General features: G+C 34.6%; 1 protein-coding gene across 1 annotated transcript in view; it reads right to left on the reverse strand.

Annotated features, from left to right (window-relative positions):
* DISC1 (DISC1 scaffold protein) overlaps positions 1–20,006 on the reverse strand; it is a 534,778-nt gene that overhangs the window by 324,323 nt on the left and 190,449 nt on the right. Inside the window, 2 exon segments of the mRNA XM_074220919.1 lie at positions 13,813–13,915; positions 18,658–18,712. Coding sequence (XP_074077020.1) covers positions 13,813–13,915; positions 18,658–18,712 — 158 coding nt within the window.

A 20,006-nucleotide genomic window follows, 5' to 3' on the forward strand; every position in this document is an offset into this window, starting at 1 on the left:
ACTTTCTAGTCAAAGGATTTTTGTGATCAGTTAGTCTTACAGAGTAGAAGAAAATATTTATAGAAAAAAGGGGGGGGCAGCTAGGTGGTGTAGTGGATGAAGCACCAACCCTGGAGTCAGGAGTACCTGGGTTCAAATCCAGTCTCAGACACTTAATAATTACCTAGCTGGGTGGCCTTGGGCAAGCCACTTAACCCTGTTTGCCTTACAAAACCTAAAAAAAAAATTTATAGGTCCACAGGATGGTTTTTCCTATGACTCCCCATTAAGGTCATATTTAAAAAACAAACAAACTGAAATGAACATTTTCTATTTCTCACCAGGGCAGCAAAATGGCACAGTGGAGAGCACTGGGTCTGAAGTCAGGAAGACTAGAGATCAAATGTAGCTATTTGAATCTCTACTAGTCATTTAACCCTATTTGTCTAAGTTTCCTTATATATATAATAGGAAGTAGAGAAGGAAATGGCATACCAATAAAGCATCTTTGCCCTCCAAAGAAAAATCCAAACCAAAGAAGCAGACATGATTAAAAACAACTAAACAACTCATGTGATTGATAAAATAAGTGACCCCAGCACAAGCTAATTTGCTTTTATTTTGTGTCTAATACTGTATGGAATATTTCTTTGCATAAGATAATTCACACTTTCCAAAGTTTTTGTCATTTATTTTGACTTTGGAGTGTTTTATTTTATGGAATTTTCTTCCTCATCTCAGACATCTCCTTCTGCCAGTAATAATAATAATAATAATTATTATTATAATAACAACAATAATAATTACTATAACACTTTAAAATTTATAAAACACTTTATAAATATTATCTCATAACTCTGAGTTGTAGATACTATTATAATTTCCATTTTCCAGAAGAGGAAACTGAGATTGAGAGAGGTTAAGTGATCTACCCTGGGTTATAGAGCTGATAATTAACAACAAACAATGACAACAACGACAATGATGATGATGATGGTGATATGATGATGATGATATGATAATAGTATATAGAACTTATATAGTGCTTTAATGTTTATAGTATATAGTAAACTATATGTTTAACTCATCTGATTCTTACAACAGCCCTGAGAGGTAAGAGTTGCTATTATTCCTATTTAACAGATAAGAAATTTAGGGCTAAGGGATGCTGAGTGACTTGCCTGGAGTCACACAGCTAATAAGTGTCAAAGGCAATTTGACCTCAGCTCTTCCTGACTTTAATTTCTGTGCACTATCCCCTACACTACCCAGTTAAAATGAATTAAGACTAATTTGGTCAGTTACTGAAGAGGGCCACATGATACAATGGTCCTCTACAGAAAGATCCTGATTTTTGTACTTTCCATTGAGAACTAAACATTTTAAGGCACTCAGGATGGATGTACTCCTCTGTATTACATTGTATTGGGGGGGGGGGGGGAATAGATGCATGGATCACTTTGACAAAAGTGTTAAAACAAGGAAAAGTCAAGGAAATAAGATAAAGTAGGGACTAGTAGGCTCTCCACCTGGAGAATTTAATAAAAGTCTAAAGACCCCTGAGTCTTATATGGTTACCAGAAAATATGTGTCAAGAACAGATTTCAAGTAACAGAGAATGTACAGGAAATTACAGTCAGGGCTCAGTAATAGAAATCCCTCAGTGACTGCAAGGAAAATTGGAATTTAAAGGTAGATATTCTTCATCCACCAATTTAGATGGAATCCAACAAGCTTCTGATTGAACTTGAGCCTGCTCCTAACATCTGGAATAGCATTTTCTCCTGCCTATAAATTTTCTTTAAAAGTCTTCCCTAATTTTATAGGTTATCAAAGATTAACCTTCATCTCTAGCCAACAAAGCAACACTATGCTCACTTACCTTTAGGTATGCAAGCATAATGATAGGAAAAGGTAAAAAAAAGGTAGGAAGGGGAGGTTGTCATCATTTAGTTGGGGGGAACAGCCCCCCAAACTGACTGCTCCAGATCACCCAGATGGTATTGGCATTCAGAAAAATATGAAGCACCCAGCACTAAAAGAGAATTGTTAGAAAAATTTGTTGGCATTCATGTTTAGTAAGTCTTATTTCCAAGACATCAATGTCTGCATTTCCTACATTAGGCGTCTGTGATAGCAGATTATGCAATCAACAATAATGATCATAAACATATTTCCACTTAAGAATAAATCTTCTATGCAGAGTCTAGATGAGATAGAAAAACTGAGGCTTCAGATTATTTAGAGGTTCAAGGGGTATTGGCTAAAGAATGACAAAAAGAATAAATTTATATCCAAGTGAAGAATGAAAATTAGGCTGCAATGATTAGAAAATCATTGCTTTGAATGCATTACCACTGCCTCCTTCCTGAAAACATTCTTAAGCAGAACTGTTATGTCATATATCAATCATGCCACATAAGATGAATCCTTTCCCACACCACTACCATAACTCATATAATCATACAATCTAAGGCTTGGAAGGGTCCCTTAGAGGTCATTCAACTTCATTTCTCCCTCTAAAGTGCTTATACAGTCTCCATTCAGACTTGCAATGAGAGGAAACACACAATTTCTCAAAATATTGCATTCTATTTTTAGATCAGTGCAATTGCTAGGATTTACTCTTGTTAAGGAAAAATCTGCTTTCTTGTGACATCTACCCATTAATTCTCAGTGAGGGCTTTTTGTTAGAAATGGTTTATTTTTGATAAATTTTATTGATATCGCCTACATTTTTATATTCCTACTTTTCCCTGTGAAATTCTTCAGTCTTCCCTATAAAAATGTTTTTAAAGAGGTAGAAGAAAAATTTAGTAAAACCAATTAACATATTGAAAAGTCTAATTGTTATGCACTAAATTCTACACTGTGAACCTTGATCTCTTCAAAGAAGTACAAAAAGCTTTCTTCTCACATCTCTTCTTTGGGACTAAGTTTAATTATTAGAATTTTACAATATTCAGTTTCAATTGTTTTCTTTTTGTTCTTTCCATTTAAATTGTTAGAGATGTTATGTATAGTTTTCCTGGTGTTGCATACTTGACTTTACATCAATTCATAGACTTTTCATGCTTCTTTGTAATAAGCATATTTATTATTTCTTATAGAGTGATAAAGAATTAATCTCAATTGTTGAACATCTATCCTGTTTCTAGTTCTTTGCTGCCACAGAAAAGTGTTGCTATAAATATTTTTGCACATATTGAATTTTTATTTCTGTCATTAACTTTTTGAAGGTCATATGCCTAGCAGTAGAATCTCTGGATATGAACATTTTTTCAAAATCACTTTATTTGCATATTTCCAAATTTCTTCCCAGAACTGCTATTCTAATAGACAGTTACTCAATAATACATCAGTATAATTTTCTTCCTACAAACAGATGGAAATTTATTTCATGGGAGCAGAGGTTTTTGAAAGTTTGACATTTTTTATTTTCTGTCACCTTTATTTCTGAATATGTGCCTCATATCACCTACATATGAAGCCATCTCTAATAACAAATATTTTAAGAAGAAAGAAAATATCAGTTCAGTTGAACAACTAAATGACAGTATATGCAATTCCCATACTCATGGTCCCCTACCACTGTAAAGAAGGGAGAGAAGTTCATTTTCTCATCTTTTCTTAGACACAAAGATTATATCTAATATATACGTATTCATATAATTATACAGCATTTAACTTCTTTTTGATCTTTCCATCTACATTGTTATAGGCATAGTACATGTTATTTTCATGATTCTGTGTATTATCTTCATAGCAGTTCATATAATGTGTTCCTGTGCTTCTCTGAATACTTTTCCCAGTGTTTCTCATTATGCCCTCAAAAGTCAAGCATTAAAAAAAAATCAATATAACTACTCATTGAAGAATATTATAATTATTTCCTCCTGAGAAAGCATTTATTATAATTCTCTCCTCCTGAGTAAGCAGTTATCAAGCAATTGTTATGTGCTAAGCCCTTTACTAAGTAATAGGGATACAAATAAAGAAGAGAAATAGTATCTGTCCTCAAGGATCTTACATTCTAATAATGGGAGAAAAGCACATATATTGAAATGACTAGGGAAGAGAATTTGGGTCCAATAACACATGGGACTGGAAAATGAAATTATAGGATAATTAGTTGACATGACTTTTTCAAAAGCAATGGTAGTACAAGTTTAATTATTATTCTCAGAATAAGAAATGAAGTATGTGTAGGGGGGAGGAGGAGTATATTCCACAGTGTTAATAACCAGAAAACAACTGACTGGGACCAAGATATATATATATATATATACAGTAAGTTCTCATAATTCAGAACAGCTTAACCCTAAGGCATATCAAGAGGTCTAGTTAACTTTCATCAGTTGTCTGATAGTTACTTACATGGTACCCTTCAACATCCAGTTGTACTATCCTGGATCCTGTCATTTATACATAGACATTGTAAAACATGGTACCCACAACAGGATAACAATAGCTTTAATATGTGGTTGGACCAAAGTCAAAAATAATGAGAAATTCAATTCTGTCATTCTAGATATTATATGGCTAATAATACAGTATAAGAATCACATTAGCCCTTTTTGACTACTATACTTCATTATCAATTTATACTTAGTTTGCTGTCCAATAACCCCCTGAACTGAATTTTACTTGTAAAGATTTTTATTCATGTCACCCAGCTTTGTACTTTTTAATCTAAGTGAGATCACTTACATTTGTCTATATAAAATGCCATCTTGGTAGTGTTAGCCAAAAATTTCAGCTGATCCAGATCTTTTGGATTCCAAATTTGTCATTCAATCTGTTAGACACATCCTTCTAAAATTTGTGTATCAACTACAATTTGATAAATATGTAATGATGCCTTTTCTTGCATCATTAATAAGAATGTTAAGCAGAACATAATCAAAGTCAATTCCCTGAGGTGCACCATTAGAGATGTCTTTCCAGCCTGAAATGATCCATTAATCTTTGTTTATAATAAATCCACCTAATTGTGTCATTACCTACCTCACATTTCTCTATCTTATCCAGAATATATATAATAAATTGATGTACAAGAATGAGAAGTGAGATTATAGTACTAAGAATAATGATTTGACATAAAAAATCCAAGGTTTAAGATACCATCTCTGTATTGACTATATGATCTTGATTATTTCAATTCTCCGGGCTCAGTTTTCTCATTAGCTAGTTGGACTAGATGATCTCCAAGGTCCTTTGCAACCCTGAATCTATGATCTTATGCTATATTATCCTATACAATGACCATAGAATTCTACTGATTTACCAATTCAATATTTTAAAATGGGAAACAAGATGAATCTAGTATGATTATTCTTATTGAATCCATGTGAGCTAATAGTAATCAATACTTCCTCTTCTAAACATTCATAAATAATCCTGTTAATGAATTCTGGAATTTTACAATAATTCAAGATCAAATGCACAAGACTATAATATGAAATAGAAAAGTTGATCAATGAAACACATTTAATAGACAAAATTCAGAAGCAGGGGAACATAGAAGTATAGTATTTGATAAACCCAAGGACTCCAACTATTGGAGCAAGGATTTACTATTGCACAAATTGCTGGGAAAACAGGAAAGCAGTTTGGAAGAAGTTAAATTTAGAAAAACATTTCACACCTTATTACAATAAGACCCAAATGTCTTCATTGGACTAGAAATAAAGGGTCATATCATAAACAAATTAGAGAAATAGGTATAAATTAAAATACACCTATATAGCCCCCCATGCCTCAGTTTGCCTCAGTTTTCTCTTTTGCAAAATGAGCTGGAAAAGAAAATGGCAAACCACTCCAGTAATTTTTCCAAGAAAATTCCAAATAGGGACAAGAGGAGTAAGATATGATGGAAAATGATGTAGTGGAGAAGGAAAGGGTCTTTGCCCCCCTCCCATAAAAAAGAAATAGAGATGATTATTGGAATAATGGAAAATTTTGTTTGCATAAAATATAAAAGTTTGTTATTGTTTCTGTTACTGACCTCATCATAGATTTACATTAAAAAAATCAATACAGTTAAAATTATAAGAGAAACTGATTAGGGGGAAAATTCCTTTAGGAAACTCCTCTGCTAAAGGTCTGATGACCAAAATACATAAAGAACCAATACAAATAAAAACCTGAGTTATTGTCCAAGAGATAAATGTTCAAAGAATATAAACAGGAAGTTTTCAAGGCAAGAAATATGTAGTATCAAAAAAAATTTTTAATTGCTTCAAATTACTTTTAAAATAAGAAATATAAATTAAAACATCTCTTAGATTCTCTCACACCCATAAAATTAACAAAAGCAGAAAAAAAAAGGAAAGTGATAACGATTAGAAGTGTTATAATATGACAGAGTGGAGCTGTGTAATGATCCAACCATTTTAGAAACCTATTTTGAATTATATTCCAAAAGTCAGTAAACCCTGACCCAAGAAATATCATACTACTAAGTCTATACTCCCAAGTTATCAAAGAAAACAGGAAAGGACTCATATGAAAATATTTATAGCTGTATTTTTAGTTGTAGCATAGAATTTAAGGCAAAACTGGTACCTGATAATTTGTGAATAATTTATTTAGCTAAACAAATTGTGGTATGTGGATAATATAGATATAATAAAATCTTATTTTACCATAAGAAATAATAAAACTGGACAAACATATTAACTGATGAGAAACAAAGAAAGCAGAACCAAGAGTATAATATATACAACGAATACAACATTTTAAGGAAAACAACTGTATAAGAGTTAAAAACAATGAATAATGCAATAACCCATCCCTACTCCATCTCTTGACAGAGAGGCATAGACTAAAGGTCTACTAAAAGCCATATTTTTAGATATAGCCAGTGTCTAGATTGCTTTTTGGTGACTATACTTGTTACAGATAATTAAAGGGTTAGTATTGATGATACTTAAAAAAGAAAGAAATATGCCAGTCATTTTTTAAAATAAATAACAAAATAGAAGAAAGTTCAGAAGGTAATATATACAGGGCATAGTTTGAAGCACTAAGTTAAGTATGAAATACATAAAAAACTAGACAATGCAAAATGGAGTTCATTCTTCATTTAGGGAAATTTTCATGTTCATATTTATTACATGAAAAATTACAAATGAAATTTGAAAAATATTTTTAAAATATATCTTATATTATATTTCTTGCCTTCTTAATAAGTGAAGCTGAAAATAAAAATAAAAAGAAATCCACACCTTATTTCTCTTTTTGAAAATTACTACATATATATCTATATATCGATAACTATATATAGATATATATTTCCAATTTATCTCTTCTTTCCCATTAAAAAATTCTCAGTTTTGTCCAGCACTGTAATACCTTTCCTGTTCATGATAATTTCTTTAAAATTACAGGCTATAATAGCTTAATAATTATATTTTAAAATTCTTTCAGCCCCTTAAGTTGTAGTTTATGTCAGGTGGTCTGAACTTAATGAAGGCAATTCAGAATTCTCTTACAAACCTCATATTTCTCCTGGATTTTAAGTCTTTATTAATCATTTTTCATATGTTATTCTCAGTATAAAAAAGATAGCTTAAAATAGTGGCTCTGGAGCTAGACTAGAAGCTGGGAAGTCCTAGGTTCAAATCCTGCCTCTGACAAATACTAGCTAAAAAATTCTGTACAATTTACTTGATCTCTCAGTGTTCTTGTCAATTCTCTAAGGCTATAAGTTGAAAAAAAGTTTCCAATCTGTAGTGGAAGAAAACAGAATTAAAATAGGAATCGATATAGTTCTGCTTTCTATCATCTCTTATCTTCTTTTCCATGAAAAGTCTGAGACCTGGCTTAGGAAGTGGGATGGAGTTAGTAATTAAGGGTTAATGAATAATGCTTGATATGATGAAAAAGTATCTTCCTGGAGAAAAAAAAAGTAACACCATTTTACAAGCAGAATGGAAACCATAGTTAATATTAAAGGGCATGTTCTTGAATGAATAAACAATTAGCACCCTATGGCTTGATCAAAAAGTACACTCAATGGGCTAGAATTGCTTCTTTCAAGATTGGGTACACAATTGTATGACCTATGTGAGGTGAACTCTGCCTCAAAGCATAATCACAGTTTTGGTAGTTCAAAGAAAGCTTTGACTTATGGTCTGATATTAGTTCACAGACACAGCATACATTGGTGCCAAAGGATTCCAAGCACCATGGAGGAGATTATATTCGAACTCAGGACTTCTTGGTCCTGCCCCCTCAACATATACTCAGTTCTAATGGGTTTGTTCTTCTTAAATATCAAACCAAAGTGGAAACAAACCTGCTGTTTCAATTCCAGGTTAATTCCATATAGACTGCAAAATACCTTTGGTTCTCTCTATTTAAGTACTCTGGCTAAAGGTTATGCTAGCATGGTTCAGTGTTCAATGTGCTCTCTTAATTTATTACTTGAGGTCCAGAAAGTTCATTAGCTGTTGTCCTTCATCCTCATAGCAAACAGGCCATGTGAAGATGTGGGGTAGGTTCTCTAAATTTGCACCTTTCTAGTTTCCTTTGAGCTACTTCAATTCTGCTATGCTCAAAGAACACTATACTTTTTCTGATGAGGGCAGGCCATGCTGGGTGGTCCTGTGCTAGTGTCTCCTTCCCATGTCACACAATCAATTCCAAAGTTCTTAAGTGAGGCCTTGAAAGTGTCTTTTTATTGCTTTTATGACTAAAATGGAGGAATGTATGATTAAACCCTCAAAGCAGACTCTATTGAGATTCAACAAAGTATGAATCAATCCTCTGTTGCTTGTGCTAATTTTGATCTAACAATTAACATCAAGAAAACACAGGTGTTCCATCAGTCAGCATAATACCATTCATTTGTAGAATCATCATTGGAGTTTTGAATGCTATAGATAGGTTTACTTACCTTGTCAGTATACTTTCCAGGTATGTATATACTGATAATGAAGTTGACACAGACATTGCTAGAGTGTTTGAGGGACTCAGAAGGAAAACATGGAAGAAAAGAGGTATTAGACTGAGTACCAAACTGAAGGTCTACAAAGCCATTGTGCTGACTTCATTATTGCATGCCTATGAGACCTGTAAAGTTACTGGCGCCATGCCAGGAAACTGAATTGCTTCCATTTAAATTAACTTAGGAAGATTCTGAAGATTCCTTGGCAGAATAAGATACCAGACTCTGAGGTCCTTTTCTTGAACTATGTTGTCAAGCATTCAAACTCTTTTTCAGAGCACAACTCCACTGGACTGACCACTCTCAAGGACATTTTCAAGGTCTTTCTTAAGAACCTGAGGCCCAGAAAGATCAATCATCTAATGAGCATGTTTTAGCTTAGCACATCTTCTATGTGCTAAGAAAGGCAAAAGGTAGTCCTTGCCCTCAAGGAACTCACTATCTAATGGGTTAAAGTGACTTTCCCAGAGTCAGACCACCAGTAACAAAGATAATAAAGGTGCAAACCCAAGTATTCTAACTCCAAATTCATCAATTCTCTACTCTACCAGACTGTCTCTTTTTTTCCTTTGAAGACAGAAAACACAAATTTCACACTTTTAGAGACATCTGCCAACATCTTGGGTCCTTAGGGACTGCTACATCAGCTGCAGAATTTTTTCCTGGCCTGGTTTTCCAAAATCGTAATGAAGTGTTTTCATATCTGTAGGTTGTTAGACTTAGCTTAATACTTCAATGCATAGTTTCCATAATTTTTCAGATGTGCCTAGGTAAGTAGTATGGGCGATTTTTCAAGATCAATTCTCACTCCATCCACTTTAGTCAGAAAAAGGAATACAAGGATACTCTCAAGGTCTCTTAAGACCTTTGGAATTGATTTGGGTCTTGGGAGACCCTGGCACAGGACTGCCCAGCATGGCATACCCTCATCAGAGAAGATACTGTGCCCTATAAACAAAGTAGAATTAAAGTAGCTCAAAGGAAACTCGAAATATGCATATTTATGTGTCCCATATAGTTAACAGAAGTTCTACAGAAATAGTCCTCATCTGAACCAGCATTGCTAGTTATTAGTTAATGCTGTCATAGAATCATAGAATTAGAAGAGACTTTGTAAATGATTTAGCCCAACCCCGTTCATCTCATTGATGAGGAAACTGAAGCCCAGAGAAATGCTTTATTATACTCAAGATCAGAGAGTCAGTGGAAGAAACAATATTAAAACTTTGAGCTTCTTTTCTCCCTTTTCTTGAGAAGAACTGGAGTTTTGTCCACAGTTTCATTATAAAAAAGAACTTCTAAAATCAACCCATTGGAAATATAAAGCACATTAAATTTATTCATGCTGAGATCAAAAATGAGAATAAAAATAGAACCTTTTGTTCTCTCTATGATTTCTTTCACTATATTCATCCTACGAGCACTTAGTCCCAGGTATAACTGCAGAAAGAATGGCAGTTGAACAGTCCATGGGAAGCAGAGAGAGGTCAAATCTAAGGACTATAGCTCCTGAATCCTATAGCTCTATTTTCCCTTCCCTTCCTCAAGGCACAAGGACTACAAGGGAAGAAATTCTGAAAGTGCCGTGTGTTCTTCTCCACAACTAAAGCAAATATAGTCAGACAAAGAGACTCTGGCTTTGATAGCATAGAATTGTCCTAATTTACAAACAGGTTTATTCAAAAGGAAGTTTTTCTAGTGGAATCTGCAAGTCAGTTGTCTTAAACACAGTACACATTTTCCCAGAGAAACAATCCTAAAAGAAATAATTATTTTCCAGCCTATAAAGGTCAATTCAACCTATGATATAGCTGAAGAAGCATAGTGTTGATTAGTATTTTAGAACCTATCATCTACAGTAGTGTTTCAATTGGAAAATGTAATCTATGTTCCACCTGGGAATCCCCAGTTGGGCATCTAACCCAGATATTGTTCCAGTGATGGAAGCCTCCTCATACTTGCAATAGGGACACTCCACCAACTCATACCAACACCCTTTCTGAAGGGTCTAGTGAGAAAAGATGGATATAAAGACAGATACCTCTGAGGGCAGAACACAATAAAATGGGGGGAAGAAATGCAACTAGACAGGAGAATAGCTTTTCAATTCCACTGTCACGTTCTGCTATTTGAAAGTGTCTCGAAAGAAAAGAAACAAGAATATAACATGAATGATGCTCTCTCTCCTAAAGGACAATAATTGCTTCTAAAGAGAGGCATACTTATAAGGTACTACATATAACTGGACAATTTACTAGAAGGGTCTAAAGTGCAAATGACAAACACTAAGCTAGTTGTGTGAGCCTGGGAAAGTCATTTAACCTGTTTTTGCCTCAGTTTCCTCATCTGAAAAAGGGGATAAGAAAAGCATCTACTTTCCAGAATTGTTGTGAGGATAAAAGGAGATAATATTTTTAAAGCACAATGAATGCTAATATCATGATGGTTGTGTTATTGTTGTTGATGCTATCATTATCATTATTATTAAATGGTCATTGTTGCGGTCGTATCCTACTCTTCATGATTCCATTTGGGATTTTCTTGACAAAGGTCCTTAAGTGACTTGCCATTTCCATCTCCAGATCATTCTATAGATGAGGAACCTGAGACAAAAATGGTTAAATGACCTGCCCAGGTTTACACAGCTAGTGAGTGTCTGAGGTCAGATTTGAACTCAGGAAGAGGGGTCTTTCTTACTTCAGGTCTGTCACAGAGTCACCAGCATAAACTTTTATACAGATCTGAGTTAGCAGATTTCCCAGTTGATCAAAAGGATTTAAAGAAAACACAACATTCTCAACCCATGTGCCCTCATGTACAACACTCTACTTAGCATAGATCCATTTCCTAGACATTTGAAAAAGATACTCTCCACCTTAGAACAAGGTCCCCTCTGCTGTCTCCCTCTGCTGCCTCCCTCTGTGAATGGTTGCATTGCTGGTGTAAACTGATTGATTGACAAAGACAAGTAGTCTAACTCAGAATCAAAATTGTGTTCAATCTTGTTCCCTATCCTTGTAAATGGGGCAGTAATTTCAAGTAAATGACATGGAAAGCTGTTACGAGCTGGCCCCACACTCACATTTCACTGTTTCTCTGGTTGTAAATAACACGCATGACTGCGCCAAGGACCAAATTGCTCTTTAGCTGCCAACATTAGTTGTTTAATGATCTGAAGAGCAGAAGCTGCCAATTACTGTATTCCATTTTTCAAATGTCATTTAAAGCCCATACATGTAATTATTATACCTTTTTTGTTAAATTTTTATGGTTCTTCTGAAGTAGATGGGCTTGTGGGTTCATCCAACCTATACAACTCAGCAAATGTTCAACGCCTTCGTTACAGCAAATAAACTAGCTTCCCATGATCCCATATAAACTTTCATGAAGCTGGAAATTAGCAAAGATCAGAAGATCATAGATTTAGGGCTTAAAGGGACCTTAAGTTGGAACCCATCCTGAGAACTGAGACTCAGACAGATTAAGTGACTTAATAAATATCTAAGATATAATTTGAACTCAGGTCTTCCTGGACCTATCCAACACTAGCCACTGTACCAAAGATTTCTGTTGGGGTAGCCTCTATGATCTTAGTGCAAAAAATATTGATCTTTTTTCTATGTCATGGATCCTTTCTCAGAATATTTTAAATGCATAAAATACATAATATTTCCAAAATAATGAATTATCAAAAATAATTTAAACAGCTCAATTTTCAAGTTAAGAATCCAGAACTCTTTAAGATAGCAGGGGGAGTGAATCAAAAGACCTAGGTTCTAAGCCAACATATGCCACTAATTAATTGTCTAACCTCAAGCAAGTGACTTAATCTGCCTGTGATTCAATTTCTTCATCTGCCAAATATAATAGGATAACTAAGCATTGGGCTTGAAGTCAGAAGAACTCATCTTCCTAAGCTGAAATTTGGCCTCAGATACTTCCTAGGTGTGTTACCCCTGGGAAAACAGGGTACTTAGCCCTATTTGCCTGTTTCCTCAACTATAAAATGAACTGGAAAAGTAAATGACAAAATACTCCAGTATCTCTGCCAAGACAACTCCAAATGGAGTCATAGAGTCAGAAATGATAATATGCTCCCATGATTGATCCTAATGAAGGAAAAAGTTAAAATGACTGGTAACTCCTCCCCAAAGTTTTTTTGAGGATCAGAAAAAAAATAATGTTTGTGAAAGCATATTGTAAAGCAAATGGAAAGTAACTGCTGTTTTCAGAATGCCTGGTCTGTGGACATTTTGAAATATATGGATAGTAAATATCAAATGAGAAGAGTGTATAGAATATTAAGAATGGAAGTACACACTTCTAAGAGTTGCTTCCATCTCCAGAATGGTCTTCTTAATAAACATATCTCTTTAATTTATGCCTTCACTTCTCCAACTGTAAAACAGCAATGATATTATCAAACCATATTAATTAGGAAGGTGCATGACACCAAACTAAGAGCTGCAGGGATGATATAGAATATAGTGGAAATACAATTCCTGTATCCTTAAGAATCTTGAGTTGTAGACAAACAAAAGAGTGAATGAGTGAGTGAGCAAATGAATGAATAAGCAAATTAATAAAGCTAATATCAAATTTGTGTATGCATACTCACATATAATAAATAATTATGCCTAAATAAAGATGTGCAATTTTTATATCTCTCTAATGGTGTGAGATGTAAACATAGATTCCATTGAATGTACTTTGAGATCTTCAAGTCAAAAGCAGGATATAAGCAAATACCTTTCAAAACAGAAAATAAAAAAAGTTATTGTAAAGTACAATCTCAAAGTCTGAACAACAAAATTTTTTAGTGAGTCCCCTTAAATGTTCCCTTTCAACTTCCCTTTCCTGTTAATATCCCCATCACTTACCTGCAACAGCAAGCATTTTGGCTTCAAGCAAGACTGGGAGCTGGGTCTCAATTTCATTCACTCTCCTTCTCAAAGTGCTGCAGAGCTTTTGACTCGCACAAACCTAAATGGAGGCAGACAGCTAGGATCCATAATTCATTCAAATAAGTCAAGAACAATCTGCTGAAACCTCAAGGGAGTTTCTGAGTTGACAAATGGAACTCAACATTCTATTACCGGTAGCCCAATGGAATCTACTCAAAAACATACTAGTCAAGTCTATGACTGAACCCCATATTCCAATAACCAAATTACTAAACCAGATTGGGATTGAGACTCTACCCTCATCAGGTTGCAGAGCTAAACCAGACCTCCAATGGCTACACTGAATTGTTATGGGTCTTAGTTGATGCTTTTCCACTTTCCCCAAAATATGGATTTCATAAATAAGTCAGAAAGTCTTAGTTAAATGTATGGGTTTCATCATTGGGATTTTTAATGCTACTCTAAAGATAGCTTCTATTGTTCCTTTGACTTTTAATAAAACAACAAAAACCTTTTATCTCAGGTATCTTTTCCTGCATTCTCCTCACTTAGTCTTTTTTTTTTAACATGAGAAAGTTCCATATTCAATATGTGTGTGTATCCAGGTGGTAAAGAGCCAAGTAGGCAAACAAACATTCCTTCAAGTACCCACAATACTGATTGAATAACAATAGATGAGCCAATGGGGGTGTTTTCTCACTGCACAAAAGATAGTGGTCTAATGAGAAGCCTTGAAATTAGCAACTATGCTCTCATTAGAAATCTGAGATGCATTGAAGAGCTAAAATTAATCCAATTGGGAATGAAAAACCCCAAATAAATATCCCATATTATTGTACAAAAGAGCCTAGATCTCTCAAGATACAATATCTTCATTTGGTTTGATTCTTATGACAGAAATTGAGATTACTTTTAAATCAGAGAACAAACCTTAACAATCTTGATTGGTCTCATCCAGTATATCTCCCTACAAACTCATGATCTTCTTTGTTATTTTTAAGGAACCAGAGGATTAGATGGTAGCCTCTTCTCCAAACCAAAGTCAGTTCTGGCAGTGTTAGAGTACTGGTATATCCAAAACAATTGATTTCGGTAACCTTCCAGAACCTGGAGATTTTTCAGTGTTCTACAATATAGGATTACAATGCAGATGTCCTAGAAATATTTGCACCTTCAACCCTCTCTCCTGGGGATCAGCCAGAGCCCTGCTGAATTACATTTTACAGTCATTCAACTAAGAATATTACTAGAGCAGTTGAGAACTTTTCTGTTAATTCTAAAATCCTGATCATAATTCTTATGTCTCTTCTAATTTATGTACACTCTTTCTTATTTTAGCTAACAGCCTCTGTTAATCATAATTGGGTCAGCCACTCCTTTGTTGAACAAATCTATCTTTCAAGCTGTCACTATTAATCTAAAATGAGATTTATAAATCTCCTTATTAAATTGCATTTGTACATACTTTCAGTTGCTGCTGGATTAATCTAATCTTCACCAATCTCCAGATAGTCCTACTTTCAACTCTTTCTCCCATCTCCTTTATCCCTTAATTACCTCAGTTTTGGGCAGGTCACACAATAGGTAGATTAAGGTTCTAAATGAAGGGATATTTAAATTCTCCATTAGAAGAGAAATTAGTCATCTCTAATCCAAAGTAGCCATCAGGAGGTGAACTTAAAATGCACTAAAATCCTCAAAGAATGGAAGATATAAGGTCAAAGTGTACATGGAAATTTATGATTCTAAGTCCTTAGGGTTTCTGTGGACCAAAATAGCCATTTTTTATAAACTTACTTAAAATTCCAGTTTTGTCATTTTTTTCTGCCAAGCGCCAAAACTGAAAAATTAACCTGCTGTATTTGGTCAAACATTTAATTAATTCACCCTTAAAAAGTTCCTAGATTTGTTGAATTTTGAGTCCCCTTGCAGTTGCATGGCAGCACTAGACTTAATGATTTCATTGGCCTTATATGACCATCTCTTTCCCACCCCTACTGTATATAGACCTTAGACTGCTGAGTTGGCAGCCTTTTTCTAATCTAGAAAAAGAAGGACTGGGTTGTTTTCTGCCTCATGACCCTCATATGAAAGTAATGAGCCATGTTCAATGCTCTTTCCAAGGGGGTGCAAAACCGGGACCCTAAATCAAATTGTTGTCAATGTACAAATTGGATCTAGCATCCTATTGCATTTTCAACTAAGAGTGGACCCTGAGGAATATTTGTTCATTCATCTTCCTTCATTTAAATTTCTCAGATTAAGAATGAATCTGAGAAAAAAGTTATATTTTTTCTGTAAATTCATTGGAATTAGTTAATTTGGTTAAGCTAAGGGCCAGGCTACACTTTTTTATGTGTTTAAATGCAGAATAATAAGATGTTCAAATCCAGATAAATTCTCTCAACTGTGGGCAGCATAATACAAAGGAAAGTACACTAATTTTAGAGTTAAAAGGCTTGTGTTTTAGACATTTACTATCTGGATAAGTCACATGAGTTCCCTGGTCTCAGTTTTCCCACCAATAAAAAATAAAGGAGAAAGAGGGAAGGAACAAGTATTTATTAAGTGCCTTCACTGTACCAGGCACTATGTATGTCTAGTGAGCTAGATGGCCTTTTACCTTGAGGAATAGAATTTTTCTATTCCCCAAGAAAAAAGTTATCTCACTTTCTGACAATCAGTCTTTTATTTTCCTGTTTCTCTCAGCCTACTGTCAACTCATCTGTAAGACCTGAGAAAAGTGATTTGTGCCCAGGGCTTTGGTCACAATTGAATTTAATGATCATCCACAATAATCTGGTCTCACTTTTCAGTTCATCTACAGCTTATTTAGGGATCTTATGCTAAGGATACTTTTTTCAGGGTTTCTGTTCTACTCAGATTATTCAATTTAATAAATATTTATTGAGTGCCTGTTATTGTCAGACACTGTGCTAGATGAAGGGGGATGGATATAAAAAGAAACAAAAGGCAGTCCTTGGGGAAGCTAGGTGGTACAGTGGATAGAGGCACCGCCCTGGAGTCAGGAGTACCTGAGTTGAAATCCAGCCTCAGACACTTAATAATTACCTAGCTGTGTGGCCTTGGGCAAGCCACTTAACCCCATTTGTCTTGCAAAAAAACTAAAAAAAATCTAAAAACAAAAAGTACAGATTTAAGTGACTTTCCCTGCTCAGATGCCTTGAACCTTTTGAGAATTATGATCAAGCTATACTCTTATCAGGAGAAACTGAAGACTTTTAGCCCATCTCCTTATTAAATGTCCACCAATTGGGGTTGAATTTAATTTTTCAAGGGAGTGCCCTGTCAGAAACATTTTCCATCACTTGCCCTGAAGGAGCTTACAATCTGATGGAAACTATGTCTATCTTGGCCAAATGAAACATTTTCCCACCACTTTAAATCCTAGATGATTTAGGGGCAGCTAGGTGGCATAGTGGATAAAGCACCAGCCCTGGAATCAGGATACCTGGGTTCAAATCCAGTCTCAGACACTTAATAATTACCTAGCTGTGTGGCCTTGGGCAAGCCACTTAACCCCGGTTGCCTTGCAAAAACCTAAAAAAAAAAAAAAAAACCTGGATGATTTAGTTCAAATACTTACCTGGAAAAATTGAATTCTTTCAAGATCAAACTACAATTTTAGAATGTAACCATAAAAGGCAGACAGGCAAGTTCTCAGACTAACAGAAGGACTAGAAAATGTACTTTTTACTACTTTTCTTTTTGTAAGGATGACTGAATTCTGTCTTCTTTGTAGGAGAAGTAATTAACTTTTTATGATTGTTCTTATACCAAAAGTCTTTTTAAACAAAAGAATTTAATTGTGAACAGTAGGTATCTTTTCTCATTTCATAAAACTGACAGAGGTTTCTAAAGGAAAAGTCAATAAATTCATTTCTACAGTGATTATAAGCCAGAAATACAAGCACAGAGAGTTTCTCTGGTACCTGACTCCTTTAAGTCATCTTCCTTTATTACAAAAGGGTCTTAAAAAAACTAAACTCATCCAAATGAGAGAAATTAATATTATGTTATTATATTAATAGCTAATTATTAACTTGCAATTCATTCTTTTCCTACTAATTTTGTTAAGACCCCACTCCAAAAAAGGTCAGTCAGTTTTTGAAGGGTATAAATGAGTAAGATAATCTTTTCCCCAAGTCCAAGGCAGGGGGAAACCTGGGCAGGGACTCTTACTTTATGTTTACTCTATAAACAAAAGTCAGTCTTAGCTAGATCCCTTCTCAAGGACATATCTCCTTATCCTTAGTCCCCTCCATTAGAGTTTAAGGAGACTCAGTTTATGAAGAAGAAAATTAGCTAGAGAAGTCCAGATTTAAGTGACTTTCCTGCTCAGATGCCTTGAACCTGTTGAGAATTATGATCAAGCTATACTCTTATGGGGAGAAACTGAAGACTTTTAGCCCACCTCCTTATTAAATGTCCACCAATTGGGGTTGAATTTCATTTTTCAAGGGAATGCCCTGTCTGAAAGTACTCACCCAATTTAAGGTGTTTTGGTTACTGAGAGAAAAACACTGACCAACAATTTGTTAATTATTGACTAGCCCAATTAATATATTGATAATTTATTACTTAGAAACTCTGTTTCTTGGAATTTCCGTTTGCTATATATGACTCTAACACTCTATTGTCTAGACATGAAATAGATAAGGAACATACATATATGTGTGTATATTATACATAAATGTGTGTATATATACATATTTTCTCAAATTTCAGATATATTTCAAGAAAGCAACTTCTTCATATTTTATATATGATTGGTAAAAATCATAGTTTTGGGAAACTTACCTTTGAAGTTGTTTCTTTAATGGTCAACTTGAGTAAGTGCTCCCTTTCTTGGAGGCTAGAAGAATAGAAATAAAAAAGGAGAAAAAAGGTCATAATTAGAGACAGTAAAACACTATCAAACAGAGACATAGAGTAGGGGAACTGGAGTCAAGTGAGGAGGATATAGTTTCACTTTCTCCCTCTAACATACATGAGTTGTGTGATTATGGGTAAACCTCTTAACTTCTCAGAGATATCAGGTGAGTTCAAAACTGCAATTTTTAGGGGTAGCTAGGTGTCGCAGTAGATAGAGCACCGACCCTGGAGTCAGCAGTACTTGAGTTCAAATCCTGCCTCAGACACTTAATAATTACCTAGCTGTGTGGCCTTGGGCAAGTCACTTAACTCATTGCCTTGCAAAAAAACCTAAAAAGAAAAACTGTAATTTGTAGAAAAATTGTTACTCTGCAAGCCAGAAGAAACTTTCTGCACTGCGAGCTTCCTACATTGATCAAATCATAGGTCCTAAATAATAACTAAAACTAAAGTAAATATGCAATTATCTTTCTTGCTAAGTAGAAATAGCAACATTTATACCAGCAAAAAATGATTATAATTTGATTTTATTAGAATGGTATGTTTTCTATTATTTGTTCAGTTTTATCTTAATAGCTTAATTAAGCTAATATTCAAATTAATTTTCATTTTTCTGAGCATAGGTCTACTGATGGAGAGAGGAGGCAGTGCTTGATGGCAGGGGATTAAAATGGAGCTACTTATACATCCCCAGAGTAATAATTAATAATAGTAATAACTAGCATTTCAATAGCATCTGCTATAAGACAGATACTATGAAAAGTATTTTATAAATACTATTTTATCAGATCTTCTACAACAACCCTAGGAAGTAAGTGCTATTATTATCCCCTTTTTAACATTGAAGAAACTGAGGCAAACAAGGGTTAAGTGATTTGCTCAGGGCTTCAGAAATAGTAAATATAAGAGGCTGGCTTTGAACTCAGGTCTTCCTGATGCCAGGTCCAGTACTCTATTATACCCCCTGGTTGCTCTAAATTGTCCATATGGTACAAATAGTTAATATTCATGTTGTTAAGAATTGACAGGGGGGAGCCAATATGGAGTGAAGTTCTCCCCCAGACCACTCCAAATACCCCTAAATAATGACTCTAACCAAATTCTAGAGTGGTGGTATCCATGTGGGATCCACAGAAAGACTGAAGGAAACAATTTTCCAGCCCAAGACAGCTTAGAAGACCTGAGAGGAAGGGTCTATTTCACCAGAGTTAGAAAGGGTCACAGCACAGCCTGGGCATGCCAACCACCAGAGCAAACCAATTCCAGTTATCCAG

This window comes from Macrotis lagotis, chromosome 2 (genome assembly GCF_037893015.1).
Source record: "Macrotis lagotis isolate mMagLag1 chromosome 2, bilby.v1.9.chrom.fasta, whole genome shotgun sequence".
In the NCBI taxonomy this organism is placed as follows: Eukaryota; Metazoa; Chordata; class Mammalia; order Peramelemorphia; family Peramelidae; genus Macrotis; species Macrotis lagotis.